This window comes from Montipora foliosa, chromosome 6 (genome assembly GCF_036669935.1).
Source record: "Montipora foliosa isolate CH-2021 chromosome 6, ASM3666993v2, whole genome shotgun sequence".
In the NCBI taxonomy this organism is placed as follows: Eukaryota; Metazoa; Cnidaria; class Anthozoa; order Scleractinia; family Acroporidae; genus Montipora; species Montipora foliosa.
In genome coordinates this window covers 52275425-52287924 of record NC_090874.1, presented here as the reverse complement: position 1 = coordinate 52287924, position 12500 = coordinate 52275425, and the positions used below count along the sequence as shown (strand labels likewise).

The window sequence follows — 12500 nt, the reverse complement described above, 5'->3', positions numbered from 1 at the left end:
TAGCTTTTATAGTCGGAAAGGACAAAGCGTGCTGCTCTGCGTTGAATTTTTTCCACTTCAGCGATGAGCTGTTCAGTGTGGGGATCCCAATCACTGCTGACGTATTCTATAAGTGGTCTGACCAGACTCATGTACGCTGCTTTTTTTACTGCTGGATCACAAGCAGATAAATTGCGTCTTAGTAGGTCAAGCATTTGGTTAGCCTTACAGTTATGCTAGCGACGTGAGGGTTCCATTGTAGATCACTAGTGATAGTCACACCTAGGTATTTCGTATGCGTGACAGGATCTAGGGTGGTGTCATGTGAGAAGTATAAGTGGTGGGAGTTGTGACGTGTTTTCCTTGAAATGTGCATAATTTTACACTTAGATGACTCAAAACTCATGGGTGTCGAGTTGTACTCAATTACTGGTTAAATCGTTAAATATTTCAAACAACAAACCCATGTTCGAGTCCTTCACGAATCCCTTCTCACCCCATTTTTCCCCATGGTTGGGAATCGGCTGAGAAAGTATATTTTTCTTATACAAATTGCCCACTTCAGGTCCAGTAATGTAGCAACTCTCGTAACCTGCCATTGTTTCGTATTGTGAGCTACCAGCTTATATTGTTTTTAAGTCTAAGGGCAGCAGCCAGCACCGTGTAAATCGGATTTGCACGGTACGAGTTTTGTCGCATGCGACAAGCTTACGACAGGTCTACAACTCGTTTACGATTGTCGTGTACGTCAGAAAAAATGTCTTAGCATTTTAAAACATGTTTTTAAAAAAGCTGAGCCAATCGTAATTCATGTCGTAGGCCTGTGGTAAGCTTGTCGCATGCCGTGTAAATCGGCCGTAAGTCATTTGTTTCAATTGTTTAGACTTTTGATTTTGGCTAAAGTAACGAGCCAATCACGTCATACGTTACGAGAGCTGCTACATCCCCCTAGGTCAAGTGAAAGTACAGTCGCAACGGCACCTCTATATTCTTCCTTCCGGTCAGCGTGCCACAATAATAGGCTGTTTTGCTAGCGTTAAGTTCCCTGCAACTCCTGGGTAGTCCGAGTTTTTTGGAGGGGTAAGAATATTAATATGAATCGTCAAACAAGCCGTTGGTCCTACACAAAGTAACAGTTCTTAAGGGTGTGATGGTCACGGAGTGGAAAATGCAGAGATTGAGTGCTGTGTTTTTGCTTTACACAGTTTTGCACTGAAAAATATATATGACTACTGTGAAACGTGTTCCTAAAATGTTGTAAGAAATATTATACGCGTAGGTAGACTGATCATCGATGATCAGGTGCAAGGAATCCTCTCCAGCCAACTGATAGCTTGTCGAGTGTGAGCTCTGCATGCAGTTTATATATTATGATATTAGCATATATGTGGAAACTATAACCCAAAATTTATTCATTATTCGCTATTCACCTTCAATGAGATATTTTAGGAACTGGCACAGTCGTAGATTCGTCGCGTTCTGCGTGGGCCTCGATACCTTCCAGCTTTTGATCGGCACTGAGTATATCGGTATCAAAGCCCTGCCCACTCTTTCTTATTCTTAGTTATGCATAGCAGTTTTCTTGTTTCGTCATTTTAGCCATCTCCCTTCTACGAAATGCCATATGATGGCAAAGGAAGCGGTGGTGAATATGTGCCAATGCTTGCTAGCAAGACAGAAAATTCCATGCAAGTAAAGAACTCGCAGAGCGAAGCACTTAATCCCAAAGTAACAGAACACGACACATCAACCAATGATGAAAACTCCGTTGAAAGTTCGACTCCATATGTTTAAGCTGTGATCCTAGTAAGTGATTATTGCCTTGTGGCGTATTATGGTGGTCACTGCCAGTTCAACTGTTATTTACATGCATACTTAATGTACCATTTGCGAGTTCTTGTCTGCCTCCTCTTCAAAGCGAGTCTAAGTGCGAAGTTTTTGGGATGGTAATTAGTTCTACTTTACATATGAATGAAAACTAATTTTCATAAGAAAAACTTCGCACTTAGACTCGCTTTGAAGAGGAGGCAGACATGAACTCGGAAATGGTCTATTCGCCACTCCCCACCCAGGGCCAATAAACAATCAACGAAATGACAGAACAGAACAACAACAACAACAACAACAACAACAACTTTTAAGAATCTCAACTGGCCAGGGGCAAACGAGCTGACTATTTAAGTACAAGTGCAGCCGATAATATGAACCCTTGGTCTTCTGCTCTCAAGGAAAGCGCCCTAACCACTTCACGCGTACTGCATCGAAGGCGTCAAGGGGGTAGTACGGGGCGTTGGCCGCTGAGTTCCAAAAATGCTTGTCGTAGACCTTTGGCCGGGTACTTTTCAATAGCAATTCTCTGGTTATCAATTATTCTCCAAAGTATTACTCTGCTAGTCACCCCAAGCAGCGGCTAAAAGTTGATGGTTTTACTCTTCAACTCGGGGCGTCTTTGAGTGAAGGGGTTAAAAACTTCATGGATTCAGAACCCTTGTTCCCTGTAAATAACCTCAGTTGGCCAGTTCTCTACTTCCATGTTATCCAGTTATAATTGACTACGGCTTTTTCGATTTTTTCTCTCTCTTTTTTTCATGCTTAGATCCGCAGATATCGTCGAACAATTTACATTTTATCAATCCCTTTGAAGAGACTTGCTGATTGGTCTTCGCAAGTTCAGCAATAATTATGAATTGTCCCGATGTCACCGGAGGGACAACCCCACCATACAGTACCTGTTACCTGTAGGTCGAGCAAACGTACCTCGAATGTGTTTTTGGTTGTTTTACCAGCACCTACGGCTGAAATAAGATGGTTTGATGATGTTATCGTAATTCGTGAATCGAACAGACGATTCAATTCGTGTTGCTTCGACTATTTCCCAATCCCTGGCGTTTCACTGACAAAAAAATACACATTCAAGGATTTTTTGTTGGGTAGAGGTTTCATCTGGTATTTTCATTAACATTATCATGATGAAAACAGCTCTCTCGCGCTATCTGTATGAGTTTAACATGAAATATGGTGTACCAAAACTTGACTTTCTTTGGCAGGGGAGACCATTGCACCAAAACTTTTGCTAGCGAGAGTTCTTCCCTCCGTTTTTCTGTCTGCTTTTAAGTTTACCAAGGTTTCATCTGGTTGCAAAAGCCAGAGTCTGACTCATACTCTTTCCAGACATTTTTTGGGTCGGGTTGGAGAGGGAAAAATCTTTTCTCTCACATTTGCAAATGTTTATGTCGTGCAACGCTCTACTTGTACTTCATTTGTGTTAAAAACCACCCTGCGAGCAGAGCCTCTCTAAATCTCACCAGAGGTTTAGCAGGAGAGGCTCTGCAGAAATCGAGTCAAGTTTTTTAAGTCGCCGCAGCCCAAGTTTCGGGGCTAGTCACTCCGGTCAAACCGGTTTAGGAAGCGCGCGCATCATATTTTTGACAAGGTGAAGTTCAAAATCGAGCCTTCAGTACGAAAGCCAATATGGCGTCTGGGAGTGCGATGGAGACCTGGCCTTGGTTTGAAACTGTCTCCAAGCAACGGCTTGTGGATCTTCAATAAATACTTTACACCATAGTTAATACAGGGGACTGTTTTGGAAGCTCGGAAAACATCAATGGAGCAAACAAAGATGCCAAGATTTAGGTTGGAAAGTCCACGAAAGTCAATCTTTTGTTTTGCGCTCATACACTATTCATGACTTACGTAACCAACACTTTTCTATTGGTTACTCTCTAAGTACGGAGTAAACAACTATTGTGTTTTGTGCACGGCCAAGGCCAAAAAAGAGAACAAAAACCTACAACATAGAAATTTGTCGGGTTTCATAACCATTCTCCTCTATTTACTATGTTTACACGATTTCTGCAGAGTCCTTTCTTTTTCGTCAAGTAAAGGCTCTGCTGGCAGAGTGGTTAAAAACGAACGACTGAACTGATTTAGGAATGAATGACCGAATGAATGAATGAATTTTGTACGAAAATTTTGGTGGAGAATGTTATTAGCCCCACTGATGAAGAAACAAAAGCCAGTAATCGTCTGGGCAATTTCGTATTAATATAAACGCGCACAATATTATTACAGTATTTAGAATTGAAAATGCACTGGCATCGCTCGCCGCGAGCCCACCGTCTGCTAGGACCGGATTAAGGCCCTAGGCTCATCTTTCGCGATGCCGAAGGTAGTTTGGCGTGGTGGCTTGCATATGTAATAAGTCAAGCTGCCTCCGGCAGCCATCCCCCTTTAATTGACCGCTGATAAAGCACATGAGATTTGGGTCAAAAATCATAGGGACTGTGGGCTCGGAAGTTATTCGATAAAAGGATTTGTGCTGAATATGAATTGACAATGCTTAAAATAACCTTAAATTGCTATTTATGGTATGATATTTAATTAAGGGGTTTAAGTTTTAAATTTTAAGTACACTTCATGGCGTCATCGCCTAATGATCGCCTGAAGGTATAAAATATTTCGTTTTTTCAAGCCTATAAAAAAAGCTGAAGGAAAAGGATACACAATCTATGTAGAAAAATCGAAATGGTTCGGCAAAGATCTCACGGGTAAAATCAAAGAGGTTGGTTTTAATAATCGAGTATCTAAAGGAACTTCAGTGGTGATTGCCATTGTTGGTCTCGTATTGAATCGCTCTGTATTTGGCTTAAAATCTCGCGCGATATTTTCATTTGGTAAAATAGAAGACAGAAGCAAATCCGCGAGAAGAGTGGTGACGACTGACACAAAGCTTCACTGCTTACTTGCGTAGCTCAGTCGCGTTCGCATCTGCTGGCTTCGGGTTTCTTTGCGTCATGATTGGCTCATAGTTTGCGACTATTATGATTGGCCAAGGTGGTGTACGGTTCTAAATTAAAGAAAACCGCCATAAACGCAGTAAGTGTGTAAGGTAACAGATAATAGAATTTTACCTATTGACTTTTAGGGAGAGTAGCTATCTATTGGTAACAATGGAAAAAATAGAATACGTAAAATCCATTTGCTTTTACTTGCAGTTAATTAGGTTCGATCAAACTTTTTTCTATTTTTGTTTTTATTTTTTTAGTCATTCTTTACCGTTAAATAAATTGGAAAGCGATAGATAATTTCAATGTTAGATTATTTCTTATCTTTCTGCCATCCTTAGGCTAAAATAATTCGTGGTAATATGAGTATTTTATCATGCTTAAATAATTTTTTTATTAAATTTTCGACCTCGGATATTGCGTTCCTAGCCGTCTGATTGGTTCACTCAATCTCGGTTATCACGTCATATACCGTATGACCTAATATGGGAACTGATTGCTTCAAGCGTTGCCAAGCTGCAAAGTGATTGGCCTTAATAAGCGTTCAGAATTCATTGACAATTTAACGTGGCTCAAACCCGTTTCAACAGTTTGGAGGAACTTCTTATTAGAAGGATGAACTCTACAACACCGTTTCACTTAACGTCAATGTTACGGTACCATGTGAAACACCAGGAACTGTTTAAAAAGATGCACACATTAATGTGACGTAATAAATTATCATGGCAACAAAACAATCATCTGAAAACGTTCTATATACTGTGTTTAAAGGGAACCTCCACTAAAACAACAAAATAACTTTAAACCACAGAACATAATGTTTACAATTGGAATTGCTCAATCTTTTTCCAATGAAAGCGTTTGTATTCGAGAAAAAGAAATTCCAAAAACGCTTATTTTGGCTTTCAAATTTCCCGGGCGCCGCCATCTTGAATAATTGTGACGTAACTTGGTTGCCCTATTGTTCTGATACAAAGAGCGATTGTTCTGGAACAATAAGGCAACCAAGTTACGTCACAATTATTCAAGATGGCGGCGCCCAGGAAATTTGAAAGCCAAAATAAGCGTTTTTGGAATTTACTTTTCTCGAATACAAACGCTTTCATTGGAAAAAGATTGAGCAATTCCAATTGTAAACATTGTGTTCTGTGGTGTAAAGTTATTTTGTTGTTTTAGTGGAGGTTCCCTTTAAGCGCTTATATCTCGAAAACGAACTGGGTGACTCCCATTTTTTATTGCTGAAAATTGATTAGCACGCTAAGATGAAACTCTCTGGAAAGTTTAAAATAATTTTTTGGAGTGGAGACATAGCCACCTTAAAACTTTCCAATTGTGGAGGTGGCTATTAATCCGCTCCAGAGAACTTTTTTTAAACTTTGCAGAGAGTTTTATCTTGGCGTCTTAATCAATCTCCAGCAATGAAAAATGGGGGCACCGCGTTCGTTTTTGAGATATACGCGTTGAAAGACAAAATATAGGGTGTTTTTAGATGGCTCTTTTGTTGCCATGGTAACTTACTAAGGTAAAATCCGCTTACGAGTCATGTGGCCCATTAGGCCGGAGTTTATCCCGGTTTCTGTAGCATGAAGCGACTAGTAGTATTTCTACTCCCCCCTGGGTGGGATGCTGGTCCATCACAGGGCTACCCCACCTATTTATACACCTGAGTGGAAAGAGGCACCGTGAGAGTGCTTCAAATTAATGAGAGCATCTTGTTAAGCATTTATCGCTGTTTCATATGGTATCATAAAGTTGCTCTTAAGTGAAACAGTTGGGTAGATTTAATCCTTCCAAGTAATACAGTTTGTTGAATGTGTTAAAGGCCCATTTTCACCCTTGATGCATTGCGCGCCGTGATACTTTGATCCTGAATTTCGTGTTACACGAAATTACCGAATTCTTCGAAGCAGACTTGCATCGCTTTTTCCCAAAGCAATCCTTGGAATATTGTTCATTCTCTTGCTGGAAAAACTTTCTCTTGTTGTCACTTTTTATATTTCTGAAAGTATTTTGTAAATATTCTGTATATATTCGTAAATTTTGTTCTGTGAAGACTGTGTGTGTATGACGAAATGGCGGCCATTACACGCCGTCGTGTTGGAAGACCAAAGTTGCCTGGCTCTTTGAAGTCGATTCGGTTGAGGGAATCTGTTTTTAATCTCTGGAGGGATAGAAAAGAAGCTCTGGGACTTTCACAACGCACAGACAGTGAGTTTGCAGAATTCCTGTTACATCGTGGAAGGTGAGGTTTGCTGCTCGACAGCTACAGTACATAATTGGTGCACATGTACACCACTTGTTCCACTTGTTACTTAAAATTATTTTCCTTTGTGTTGCCGATACACTTCTCCAGGCAGTATTGTATTTGATTTTTTCCTTTCCTTATTAGATCAAACACCATTCATGAATCTGCAGAGGTAAATTTATCTCTGTCTTGTGAAGAAGATAATGATACAAGTAAGTAAGTTCTTTTTATTACTGGTAGTCCCACGTAATCTTGTAAGCCTATACAAGCTTAGAAACATACTGTTACCTAAGCTTGGATTAAATTTTTGTGTCTATATTTATTTGATGAATCTGTAATATTCTTGTTGTTTTCCATGTAGTTTAATTTTGTGTTGTTTTGAGGAAATTAATTTTTATTCCAATGAATAGGTCATTTACGAACATATTTGCTGGTTTACCCTAGATCCAGTTCCCTTGTTTTCTACTCCCATTCGTGCAAATCTTGCTGGTGAGTCACACTCAAGTTGTGTTGATGTCACGGGGATATCGGACTTGGGGAAACAGAGAGAACCAGATCCAGGGCATTCAAGAAGTAAACTGTTTGACCAGACCAATAACAGTTTCACTGGCAACCCATTCTCTGCTGGTGGGTTTGCAATTGATGACAGCCTATCTGAAGAAGACTCTGATGTATCAGTTGAGCCTACATGTATTTTTGATGATCATCCTTTTCCTGACTTGGAGCAAACGTATGTATAGAAATGGGATAGCAATGTGCACAAAGTCATATGTGGTAAAAACAATGTGACAAGCACAGCGAGTAGAATGTTTAAAAATAATTGGATGAGGGTGAGCAAAATATTGTGTTTTGTCAGTGGTGAGCAAAGCAGTTATTTTTCTGAAGCCGAAGGCGGGGCAAATGATAGATCTGAGTGACACTGACAAATAATGATGTTTTGCAATAGCCAAGTTCAATAATTGTTTTATCATTCGACCACCCATGAGCAATATTATTTGCAGCAAAACACAATGAGAGGTTGCTGTGCATTCACGAGTATACCATTATCTGTAGGCATTTATTGGTAGGTTACATGGTGGGCTCCTAGGTAATGGAAAGGAAGAAAAACATGCATTAAATGATAAAATTTATTATTCATATCTTCAAGCTCCCAGTTGTAATATTGTATCAATTCTACGATTGTTGTAATTTTAACCGTGTGATATACAGTTCCATACAATATCCATACCACCCCCACAGAAAGGATTAGAATTTCCTGGGAGCCGGGGGAAAGGGGGGTCAGTATTTTTCTGTATACCAGTGATAAAAGAATACCAATGCAGATTTTAAGTCATTTCTCAATTTTGCCTGTTTCTAATTTTAATGGCTACAGCTACATGGACGATGTAAAGGTCTTTCCTTTTGTGTATTTTTCTTAGTTATATGCATGCAAGAGATATCTTGGTGTACAAATACTCTGTTTGATAGAGAATCAATTATTTTTTTGTATAAAGCAAATAGAAGATGATTTTTGCACCAAGAAAGCCTCAGAAAACAATGAATGTTGATCAAAGTTGAAACCATAACCTGTTGTGGGTGTCAATTATGTAGTACCTGATGCTCAGCTATAGGTATGACATGTGTAATGTTACTTAGAGACCACTCCCATGATCAGAGGCCCTAGAATGGAGCACCTGATAAAAATGCCAACAATTCATATCATGATTTGTAGTAAATGAACTGTATGTCCCATACATTCAACCATTATCGAATTTATATTTCATTGTCAAAATTTCACAAGATTTCAATGTACTTTTGTGTACAGAGTGAACATCATTGTGGAAGATCTTAACAGGAGTGACACATCCAGTGATGAACTCAGCGATGACCACAGTGATTATGACGAATGGCATCTTGATAGCTATGGCAGTCCTGAGCATCCTGATGTTACACAGCTGTTTGGTGAAAAGTGAGTAGGGTCAACTGTCAATGATTGAAGTTAGTATGCAAACACCAGTTTGTGAAAATGCAAATATATAATCTTAATTTAAATGAAGGCTTTTTAATCCTGCATATTAGATGTATGCATGCTTGAAGATAGGCCATATGTTACCATATGTCACACAGTACAGAGCTGCTCTGCAATTCCTCATGAAGGGGGTTTGGTGCGGAGGGGGTGGTGTACATTATAGCAATCAATATTATAATCATATTATGTTGCTTATTCACAGCATGGATATCAGCAGTGAGGAAGATGAAAGAACCCTTACAATGGTTGATCCTTCTTATGCTGCTGAAGATGATTCCAGCTGTGTTCCTACTGCTGCTGTAGCCCCTTGTGTTGTGTCTGAAGCCCCTCAACCTTACTACATACATGCAGATGATGATACCAACCATATTTGTGGCGCTGCTGGAAGTCCGACGGTCACCGAGGCCCTTGAACAAGAAGTAAGCATGCCCCAGCCAGAGGAAACTACCAAACCAGCAGAGAAACATCAAGCTGAAATTCTTAAGAAGCTAGAGGATGCTTTCCAGCAGCTTACTAGCAAAGGTGATCTCGAAACATTCTTAGCCCTTCACTCACGAATGAGAGTTATGGTCTCCATCAATAAGCTTGTGGAACTTTCGGAAGACAAATGTGCCCTCTGTGGTGAGGGACTTCATTTTAAGGAAGAGGTGAAGACCATTGGGTCCAGGGTTGAAATCATTCGCAAATGCAAGAATGGACATTGCCAGAAATGGGTGTCATCAGAAGTCTTAGGAGTGAAGAACAATGTAGAGTTTTTCCTGAATGATTCCCTATTTGCAGCAGCAATAATCATTTCTGGGAATAACTATAGCAAATTTACCCTGTTATGTAAAGCCCTTGGATTAAGTATTATCAGCAGGAACACATTTACAAGATTCCAGAAGCACTGTGCAGCCCCTGTGGTTAAGGAGATTTGGGATGAAATGAACTCTTTGATAACTGGTTTTCTTCAACAGTATGACGACTTGTGTTTGTGTGGTGATGGCAGGAATGACTCTCCAGGACACAGTGCAAGGTACTGTGTCTACACGCTAATGGAGCATGCCAGCAAAGTAGTTGTGGACATGGCAGTTGTAGATAAAAGGGAGACAGGGGGCAACTCTGTTGTCATGGAGAAAGAAGGTTTGAGACGACTTCTGGAGAAGATGGCTAGTGTCCTCCCCTTCAGTGAGCTTGCAACAGATGCTTCTTCATCAATTATGAAGCTTGTGCGTGATATGAAAGGTATGCTTATGTTATTTGCATATTCTAATCTCGAGCATCTTATCAGCTTTGAATCCCTTTATTCTCATTGCTTGGGATGGCTGCCCTTAGTGGCCTTGACTCTAAATACATGTATCCAATGTTCTTTGACATTGAATACCCAGATAAACCCAGCAGCTGGTCAATAGTCTGTATATTAAATAGTCAACAGTCACAGTGTATGTTCATCAATGAATTAAAGATACCTGGATTTGATCAGTGCCATTGGGGCTTCTGGCTCAAAAATTATAACTATTGATAAACAACAATGAGAGAGAGCTTCATTGCTAATAGGCCCTTTGCATGATCCGGTCATGTGTTACATGTTACCAGCCGAGCCTGACTTCCTTGTTTTGAAAGTCCCTCTGTGTTACTTGCATCCCAGCACAATGAATTCCATGCCATGTGATCGGATTGTGCAAAGGGCCTGTTAGCTAATAATAGCTTGTTTTGGTTTGGTAGAGAAATTTCCACAGTTGGTGGAACTGTTTCACTCTCTTGATATTTGGCACAAGGCAAAGAAGCTGAGCAAGTGTCTTCATCAAGTAAGTGCATGTTTTGTCACTGTCATTTAAATGTTGCAAGTATATTTAGTTTCCCAAATGTAACAAATGTTTGATTTAGTTGTCTTTGTTCTCAGTAAGTTGACCACCCTACTTTGATTCTATATACTAGATTTGCCTCTGTTTTTGTTCCTGTTTTTTTTTTTTGTAACAGGCTGCTCGCATAAGAGGATGTGAAACTCTGAAAGAGTGGATCGATGACATTGTCAACCACTTCTGGTTTTGCTGTCAAAGTTGTGATGGTAGTGTGGATGAACTGAAGGTTGGAAACAGTTTTCCCCTTTTATTGAATATTGTGCTAGACAGGAGTGCCCTTGTTGCATGATCTACACAAAGCAGTTTTGCTGTACAGGGTTTTTCCTTTGTGATGCAATTTTCTTCTTGCTGTCTTATTTGGTTTGAGTACATGCTAATTGATTGCACATTAATCAAAATCTCCATCTGCAGTCATATTTACTGTCTTATTAATGTTCATGAAGTTCTGAGAGGCTTCTTGTTTGTGTAATAATTTTTTTAGTTCTAATACTGTACATGTTTATCATTTTTAATTTTTAGGAAACTTGGTTTGGTGTTCTTCACCATGTTTGTGGCGAACATGAATGGGCTGGAGGAGCCTGCAAGCATTCCCCTGATGAAACAGGAACTTCGGGAAAGACATATTTGGCGAAGTCTTCGAAAGCTTTAACAGCTCTCAGGGAGGTTGTTTTGGACAAGAAGTGGCTCAACAACTTGGAGTTTTATGTTAGGTTCAGGTCAGTAATTCCCGTTGCTGGTAGTGGTGTTATAAACTTGAAGACTTAATTTTCTTGCATTGGTCAAATTGTTTCCTCCACCTGCCCCCTTTCATCAAACAACCCACTGCTGTCAATAAATCTCACACAATGACATTCCATACATAAACAAGCATTTTATTATCAGAAAAGGGTTGTTTCAATATCAAGGGCTTGTTTTAAGATTCAAGGTGGCTGATCATGATAGGAAATGAGGACACTAAGTACTACTTTACCACTCATAATATTATAACTTTTAGGTTTATCATTTTTACAGGCACACAAGTGTATTGGAGAGCTACAATAGCATGCTCACGAAATATGCTCCAAAGCGCATGGCATTTGAGTAAGGAAATCAATCTTGTGTATTGTGTATGTACATGCCTTTCTGTCTTGTAGGTCTTTTAACAGGCCCCTCCCATCAGAGACCACATGTAGTAGAATTGTAAATATCAGTGTTTCAGAAGTTACCCACCATTGATAACCTGTATTTCATTTCTGCTGTAGTCTGTTCTTGCAAAATTTTATAATGATTACTTTCAATTTTTTTCATTCATTTATTTCAGATATCCCTACTTTATCATGAGGATAATGTTAGCTGCTATTGATCATAACATGCATCTCTCAAGAGGGAAGCAGGTAAATGCAGCTGGTGATGCACGTGGTCACAGGAAATATTCCAAACGCACCCAAAAATTCCATGCTGAGATTGTTAAAGAAGAGAAGAGCTACAGCTATTTTCCTTTCATGATGGCCAAGATGCTCAAGGAGCGTTGTCTTTTAGAGGGGAGCTTTTCACAGCCAACAGATGACAACCTCTTTAATCCCAAACAGATAGCCCCTACAATTGGAATGAAGGCAGCACCATCCACAGAGGAGTTACTTAAGGGTCCTTCACGCCTGTCCAAA

The 12500-nt window shown here is 39.8% G+C and overlaps 2 protein-coding genes across 3 annotated transcripts in view; both read left to right on the top strand.

Annotated features, from left to right (window-relative positions):
* Nucleotides 1-5178, top strand: part of LOC138007712 (uncharacterized) — a 28409-nt gene extending 23231 nt beyond the window's left edge. The window contains exons 10-11 of the mRNA XM_068854770.1: nucleotides 1579-1785; nucleotides 2576-5178. Of these exons, the coding sequence (XP_068710871.1) occupies nucleotides 1579-1773 (195 nt within the window). The 3' untranslated portion in view covers nucleotides 1774-1785; nucleotides 2576-5178. The remainder of the gene's footprint in view (nucleotides 1-1578; nucleotides 1786-2575) is intronic.
* Nucleotides 5179-5943: 765 nt separating this feature from the next.
* The window catches only part of LOC138007711 (uncharacterized), a 7136-nt gene continuing 579 nt past the window's right edge, over nucleotides 5944-12500 (top strand). Inside the window, exons 1-10 of one of the 2 annotated variants that reach the window (XM_068854769.1) lie at nucleotides 5944-7005; nucleotides 7153-7220; nucleotides 7453-7738; nucleotides 8813-8956; nucleotides 9219-10240; nucleotides 10721-10803; nucleotides 10976-11083; nucleotides 11377-11573; nucleotides 11869-11937; nucleotides 12158-12230. In XM_068854769.1, the coding sequence (XP_068710870.1) occupies nucleotides 6836-7005; nucleotides 7153-7220; nucleotides 7453-7738; nucleotides 8813-8956; nucleotides 9219-10240; nucleotides 10721-10803; nucleotides 10976-11083; nucleotides 11377-11573; nucleotides 11869-11937; nucleotides 12158-12230 (2220 nt within the window). In that variant the 5' untranslated portion in view covers nucleotides 5944-6835. Of the gene's footprint in view, nucleotides 7006-7152; nucleotides 7221-7452; nucleotides 7739-8812; nucleotides 8957-9218; nucleotides 10241-10720; nucleotides 10804-10975; nucleotides 11084-11376; nucleotides 11574-11868; nucleotides 11938-12157 lie in introns of both variants that reach the window. The other variant, XM_068854768.1, reaches the window with a different exon arrangement.